The sequence below is a fragment of the Rousettus aegyptiacus genome, unplaced genomic scaffold (genome assembly GCF_014176215.1).
Source record: "Rousettus aegyptiacus isolate mRouAeg1 unplaced genomic scaffold, mRouAeg1.p scaffold_m13_p_5, whole genome shotgun sequence".
NCBI classification, from domain to species: domain Eukaryota; kingdom Metazoa; phylum Chordata; class Mammalia; order Chiroptera; family Pteropodidae; genus Rousettus; species Rousettus aegyptiacus.
The window spans coordinates 79,926,728-79,934,421 of NW_023416308.1; the positions used below are offsets into that span (position 1 = coordinate 79,926,728).

The 7,694-nt window shown below is 51.6% G+C and overlaps 1 protein-coding gene across 1 annotated transcript; it reads left to right on the forward strand.

Moving 5' to 3' along the window:
• The first annotated feature begins 3,223 nt into the window (after window positions 1-3,223).
• SMPD1 (sphingomyelin phosphodiesterase 1) lies at window positions 3,224-7,670 on the forward strand. The gene is made up of 6 exons (XM_016133514.2): window positions 3,224-3,680; window positions 4,559-5,331; window positions 5,883-6,054; window positions 6,328-6,404; window positions 6,584-6,729; window positions 6,893-7,670. The coding sequence occupies exons 1-6, from the start codon at window positions 3,384-3,386 to the stop codon at window positions 7,300-7,302; spliced, it is 1,875 nt and encodes a 624-aa protein (XP_015989000.2). The 5' UTR covers window positions 3,224-3,383; the 3' UTR covers window positions 7,303-7,670.
• The last annotated feature ends 24 nt before the right edge of the window (window positions 7,671-7,694 follow it).

The window sequence follows — 7,694 nt, forward strand, 5'->3', positions numbered from 1 at the left end:
TACACACTGTGTTGGAATTGCCTATCAGGAGATACCATTTCTTCAGGGCCTGCACCGTTATATTGTTAGATTCCTAGCCCTCTGGTACTCCCTAAAAAATTCCACAAGAGGGAGACATTTCCCACCAGCCGCTGGCTCGACTTACGGATTTAATTTGCAATTTAATAGGTTACCATAGGTGACTGCTGCTTGAGTTTGCAGCAGTAAAGTTACATGAGGGAACCGTGCCAAAGTGGTGCCCATGCAAAAGGGGGCTGCTGAACCATAGCATTTACCATGGCCTGGGTAACGGGCATAGTCAGTGGATGAAGATCCAGGTCATCATTAAGTCAGCCTCATGTGACTTCCATACAAAACAGATAAGCTGCTTCATCTGTGGTATTCTACTTGGCATTTATAGGGGTTACTGTATAGTCCAGGGTAAACAAATCTGACAGCATGGTTGTTCCATAGTGAGCTGTGCATCCTGTGTAAACCCAAACATGTTTTTCCATTCTGTAGCATTTAAAAGCAAATATATTGCCTCTAAATTGTCACCCTCTCAGTCCATTTTAGTAAAGATTCTTCAAGAAGTTGGTGATGTAAGCTTCAAAATAAAATAACTCCTTCACATTACACCCCTTGGGTTCAGTAGTTTCTTGATTTTGTCTTCTCTCCATGCATACCACCATCCTGGTGACCAGAGTCTTAGAGGTACACTCCATTGTCCTCACATAATTTTTCCCTTTGACAGTGGTTTTGAGACTAGTGGCCAAAGCTAAGACTGACCAAAATCTGAGCTTGGTCTAGCATCGAAGTCTGACCCAGCGCTCTCTCTTACTTTCATTTTAGTTATTACAGAAAGCAATAACCAAGAGATTACATATTTTGCTTTTTTCTTATTAGCTTCCATTTCCTTAAGCATCTGGAAACACAAGTAGGTAATACCCAAAGTGATCAGAAAAAGAAAGGAAAACTAAGCATTCTCACAGTAAAAAGTACATTCTTGAGAAGACTCAGTCCTGTATTCTTAGCCTCTGAACTGGTCTGAAATTGTCATCTTCCAGATGACCAGTGGTCTGGATAATGGATGTCAGGAGATTTGGATATGTGAACATTCTTTCCTTAGTCCCTCAGGGGGTAACCAGAGAGTTATCTGGAGGTTTTGAGTTATCTCCAGGCATTGACACTGGGCAGGAAAGTTCAAAAGTTTGAGTTCCCAGGCTAAAACAAGAAAAGAATCATTTCCTCATGCCTCAACCTACCTGATTTAGTAATCTAGCAGCTTCACCATAGTGACTCCATTTTTTTCCTTCACATTATTCATCAATCTTTAGTAACTAGTTGCAGCACGGCTGCTGTTCCATACCATGGATGACCATGTGGTCGCCCAGGAATCAAAGGTTTCTCATCCTCTACCCTTTCATCCTTTTTCTTCCCATTTAGTAACTAGTTGCAGCATGGCTGCTGTTCCATACCTTGGATGACCATGTGGTCACCCAGGAATCAAAGGTTTCTCATCCTCTACCCTTTCATCCTTTTTCTTCCCAAACCACATACTTCACAAGCCAGGACCAATCCGGCAAATTCTACTTCTGATGCCAATTCTGGGTTGCTTCCTCTGAAATCAAGCAATTCTCCAATTTTCTGAAACCAACTGGTTGTAGAACAATTAAATTCTGACACTATCTACCTGGAGTTAGTATAAGATCCCACAAATTGTAAAGGGCTGAGTCCCACAAGACTGTCCCTCATTTCTAATGCCAGTCGCAAGTCCCAGTTTACCAACCGTGCTTCTGACCAACCAGCTATAAATTGGGCAGGGGGAGGAAGGAGGGGTTCCATGACCTTCTCCTCAGGTTTGATAATGTCCTGGAATGGCTCACAGAAGAAAACATCTTACTTATATTTACCAGTTTATTATTAAGGGTACAGCTCAAGAATAACCAAATGGAATAGAACAAGGCCTAGAAAAGGAGTGCCATGGAATTCCCATGCTGTCTCCAGGTGTACCAGCACACTGTTCACCAACAGGAAGCTCTCGAAACATTTTTAAAGAGCTCAATCTCTAGCCCCACCCACCTCCATGGAGGTTAGGAAGTAAGACTGAAATTTCTCACCTTCAAATCACTTTTTCTTTCTAATGACCAGCCACATCCAGAGTCTATCTAAGGGCCCCAACTTAAGTCAACTCCTTAGCATAAATTCAGGTGTGATTTTAATGGGAAAATCACTCAAAAAATTCAGAGTTTTAGGAGGTCTGTTCCAGGAACTGGAGACAAAGACCAAATATATTTCTTACTGTACCACGATTACCCTATCTGAGGTGCTGCACATGGAAATGAGGAAAAGTCACTCGGGATCAATTCTCAAAGTAAAGAACCAACAGGACTTGGTAGCTCTGTGGATTTTGAAGCAGCACTCTAGGAGTTAAATGGTTTAGGGTTTCATTGCTTTTCCACCACTTAACCTTTCCCATGCTTCAGTTTCCCTGTCTGTAAAGTAGAGGTAATAATAATAGTATTACACTTGCTTCTTAGGGTTGTTAGAATTGAAGATCAGTAATTATCAAGTGTCTGGATCAGTGCCGGAAACATGTACAGAGATTTTATTATCATAGATACAGCAGGTGGAAGGACCCAAGTTCCAGTCCATATTCCTGTCCTTCAGGCTTTACCCCTACTTAGTCACTTCACCATCTCTAAGCCCGTTTCCTCAGCCATAAAGTTAAAGTATGGTGTCACCACATGAGCTCTGGGTTCTTTCCATTAGGAGAAGCCTGAATCAAATATGACTCAAAGATTCTCAGTCAGGGTGACAGTACTGGCTGGTGCAGTGGCAGAACGTGAAAAATCGAGGGGAGGCGCCCTCTCAGCAAGCGCAGCACACTCACTGTGAGAATCCCTGCCCAGTCCTGCTCGCCCCCAGGCTCCCTTCCCGAGTTAAAAGGCAGGTGGGCCTGGCAATTGGCTATTTCAGGAATTTGAACGCAGGTTTGAGAGGAGGCGCCTAGGAGCATGGTGTCTACGAGCATAGTGGCTGCAGCGGCCTCCCGCGATCATGACGGCAAGCTGCTTCCAGCCGCCTGGCGGCGGGCAGTCTGTCGCAGCCGCCGCAGGACCGGGGTCGGAATCCAGGGCGGGGTCGGGGGCGGGTCCGGGGCGCGCCCCGCTCACTCCGCCTCCGCGGCGCGTTGTCAAGGCTCCCCGCCTCCACCGCGAACAGCTGCTGGGGACAGAGGAAGAGGAAGGGGTGGAGCTGCTTTGCGGCTGGTTGCCGAGCTGTCAGCCGACTGCCGCGGGACTAATCCTGGCATCTCTAGCGCGGCCGCGGGCCTTGAGGCCAGCCAGGGCTTAGACCCGCGGGGCCGGCACAGGCGGACCAGCCTAGTCTAGAACCCTGGCATGCCCCATCACGGAGTAACTGCTCCTGGCCGAGACCACCCCAGGTCCGGCCGGGAGCAGGGATCAAACAGGACCTGGGGGACCCCCAGCCTGGGGCTCCTGTTGATGGCACTGGCGCTGACCCTGCCCGACTCCCTGGCTCTCTGGACCCCGGCCAGGGCCCACCCTCTTCCCGACCAAGGCCAGCATGCCAGGTTCAGTCGCATAGTGCCCCAGCTCCGGAACACCTTTGGATCGTGGAACCTCACCTGTCCAGCCTGCAAAGGCCTGTTCACCGCCATCGATTTTGGACTGCAGGTGAGCGCTAAAGGGGCTGCAGTGAAGCAAGCCAAAGGGGAGTTCCAGGGTGGGGGCTGGGGTCCTGAAGACCATCCCTGATGGAGAGGCTGGATTTGCTCTTCTTGAGGGACACCCGTGGCTACACGCCACCACTATCTCCATTCTGACATTGTGAAGTAAGGAAAGACTGCAAATTATATGCTGAGCACTGCACTAGCCATTTTATACAGGTTAAATCAAGCCTGCCAGCTGGTTTCATTATAGTTATCTTTGTTTTACAAAAAATAGTCGGTCCCAGAGAGATGAAGTCCAAGGGCAAACAACTGGCAAGGGGAAGGCTGAGATTCCCACCCCGATGTGCCTGAGTCACCTCTGCCTTACACTTGGCATCTGCAGCCCTGAGCACCATTCCTGAGCACTAGCTACTCAAAAGAAACTTGAAATAAGAATTATCGAGGGGTGTGGTACTTGATGGGGCTGCCTTGACCCTGATAGGGTTATGATAAGTGCTAGTTGGTAGGTGAGTTTTGTGGAGCTCCCCAGGCAAACAAAGCCCTGCCTCTGTGTATGTCCCCAACCCTGGACAGTCTGTCATTGTGCCCAGCCCAAATTTCATGGCACATTACAGACAGTGTCTGAGAAAGCCAGCTGGGCAAGCAAAGACTTGAAAATGCCACTGGCCACAGAACTGAAGAGAAAGTACTGGCCTGGTGCTGCCTGAGCCACAGGTCAATATCTGTGGGAGACAGGGGTGCAATGAGGTCTCTTCACTACGGTGAAACTGAGTCCAGCCCAGCCCCAGTTTGAATATGGAAGCCCAAAGGTTGGTAACCAAGGGATGGCCTAGTCCCTGTGCTCGGTCTCTGACCTCTTACCACTGGGTCTTCCCACAACAGAAGGAGCCCAATGTGGCCCGGGTTGGCTCCCTGGCCATCAAGCTGTGCAAGCTGCTGAAGATAGCACCGCCTACTGTGTGCCAGTCAGCTGTGGAGCTCTTTCAGGACGACATGGTAGAGGTGTGGAGACACTCAGTACTGAGCCCATCTGAGGCCTGTGGCCTGCTCCTGGGCTCCACCTGTGGACACTGGGACATTTTCTCACCTTGGAACATCTCTTTGCCAGCTGTGCCAAAGCCATCTCCCCAGCCACCCAACCCCCCAGCCCCAGGTGCCCCGGTCAGCCGTGTCCTCTTCCTCACTGACCTGCACTGGGATCGGGACTACCTGGAGGGCACAGATCCTGACTGTGAGGACCCACTGTGTTGCCGCCAGGGTTCTGGCCTACCACCCCCCTCCCGCCTCGGTGCTGGATACTGGGGCGAGTACAGCAAGTGCGACCTGCCCCTGCGGACCCTGGAGAGCCTGTTGCGTGGGCTGGGACCCGCTGGCCCTTTTGATATGGTGTACTGGACAGGAGACATCCCTGCCCACAATGTTTGGCACCAGTCTCGCCAGGACCAGCTGCAGGCCCTGACCACCATCACAGCCCTTGTGAAGAAGTACTTGGGTCCAGTGCCTGTGTACCCTGCTGTGGGCAATCACGAAAGCACACCTGTCAATGGCTTTCCTCCCCCCTTCATAGAGGGCAACCACTCTTCCCGTTGGCTCTATGAGGCGATGGCCAAGGCATGGGATTCCTGGCTGCCTGCTGAAGCCCTTCATACCCTCAGGTACTTGAGGTCCATGGAAACCCAGGAAGGGAAAAAAAGGTGGATGAAAGTAAAGGGAGCAGAGAACCTGGGCATTATCTATGATGGCTCTAGCAGGAATCCTCAGCTCTCCCCACTGGCACTCCTTAACTTGACCCACCTTCCATTTCTGCCCTTCGCTCCAGCCACCCCCTTTTACAGGCTGGCAGCATACCCTCTCATGGTAGTCTGTATCTTTGCTCATGTTGGCCCTTTGTAGAATGCCTTCCCCTCCTGTTTAACATCCCACCTTTCCCAGTTTACATAAGCCCATGTCATCTTCCTTCTGAGTGGCCTTTGCTTTCCATTCTAGCTCACTTTCCTCTCTGCCCTGAATTCCTAGAGCCCTTAGCCCTCTGACCCCCCCCCCCCCCATCTGTGCTGTTCGGTCTTCGGCTAGAGTGTGAGCTCCTTGAGGGCAGGGATGATGTTCTGTATGCTTCTGCCCTCCACTCAAATGCCTAGCGTAGGACTGGGCATGAAGGACGAAGATAACGAGTGAGTGTTGACCCCTTGTATTCACTTTGTTTCAGAATTGGGGGATTCTATGCCCTTTCCCCACACCCTAGCCTCCGCCTCATCTCTCTCAATATGAATTTTTGTTCCCGTGAAAACTTCTGGCTCTTGATCAACTCGACAGATCCTGCTGGACAGCTCCAGTGGCTGGTCAGGGAGCTTCAGGCTGCTGAGGATCGAGGAGACAAGGTGAGGGAGAGTGGTGGGAGCATGGCAGTGTGGGCACCGAGGGCGGGGGAGCGGCAGGCTCTTCCCAGTAGACTTCCTGTCTGTAGCTGGAGCATCTGTGAGCAGAGAAGCTTGATTTTCTCATGCTCCCCAAAATAGCGTTTTCTGGAAATTCAGCTCACCATTTCCCTTAGAAGTCTTTTCGTTCACTCTTCCTCTCTCTGGCCAAATATGCTGGCCCAGGCTGCCTGGACCCCTCCTTGCCCTGATAACCATCCTCACCTCTCCCCACAGGTGCATATAATTGGCCATATTCCCCCAGGGCACTGCCTGAAGAGCTGGAGCTGGAATTATTACCGAATTGTAGCCAGGTAGGAAGGAGGTGGCATGGCAGGGTGAAGACCCTGAAGGTGGAAATTCCCTTGAGCCTCTCACCATCCTTGCTATCCCATGGAAGTGGGGAGGCTACTTACTTGAATAGCGTATAGAAGAAAGCATACTAACTTCTCCCTCCCTAGAATCTTCTGAATATGATATGTCTTCTGGCCAGGTATGAGAACACCTTGGCTGGTCAGTTCTTTGGCCACACCCACGTGGACGAGTTTGAAGTCTTTTATGACGAGGAGACTCTGAGCCGGCCGCTTTCTGTAGCTTTCCTGGCACCCAGTGCCACTACCTACATCAGCCTTAATCCTGGTGAGTGAGGAGGCAGTGCCAGTTGGTGGAATAAAGGAAGTTGGTGGTATAGAGGAAGAGGGCGGGGTTAGAGGCCAGGCGGCAAGGGGCGGGGTATGAGGCCCCACCCTCCTGGGAGGTGCCTTCGCTCCTCCCCTCTCCAGCCTGCACACCCTCCTTGCAGGTTACCGGGTCTACCAAATAGATGGCAACTACCCCGGGAGCTCTCACGTGGTCCTGGACCATGAGACCTACATCCTGAACCTGACACAGGCGAACGAGCCAGGAGCTACTCCGCACTGGCATCTCCTCTACAGGGCTCGAGAAACTTACGGGCTGCCCAACGCGCTACCTGCTGCCTGGCACGACCTGGTATACCGCATGCGGGGCGATACACGGCTATTTCAGACCTTCTGGTTTCTCTACCATAAGGGCCACCCGCCCTCTGAGCCCTGTGGCACTCCCTGCCGCCTTGCTACTCTGTGCGCCCAGCTCTCCGCCCGTTCGGACAGCCCTGCTCTGTGTCGGCACCTGGTACCTGATGCCAGCCTTTCCGATGTCCAGAGCCTGTGGCCCCGGCCACTATTCTGCTAGCACTGCGCTGGGAGAGCATGTGTCTTAGGAAGCGAACAAAACCCCCAGAGGGCAGCTGTGGTGAGGAGGTCAGTGGAAGAGCCTATCTTGGGCCTTAAGCATACCCGGGAAGCAGCACTTTCTCCTTTCTTGGTGCTGGTTTGGCAAGACATGGAGCAGGGTTGGCGGCTCAACTGAACCCAGCATCTAGGCTGCCCTGGTGCTGCTGTCCTTTCAGACATGGAGCAGAGGTTTCAGTTGGCATTGCCCTGGGCAGACCAGACAGGAGCTGTGGCCCCAGGCTTGTGCTGGCCAGCCAGGACACGTTACTGCTGCTGCCGCCTGACTGCCAGGCTGTTAAAATAAAGATAAGACACTTGGACTCCAGAGCTCTCTGTGACTGTCCCAATTTC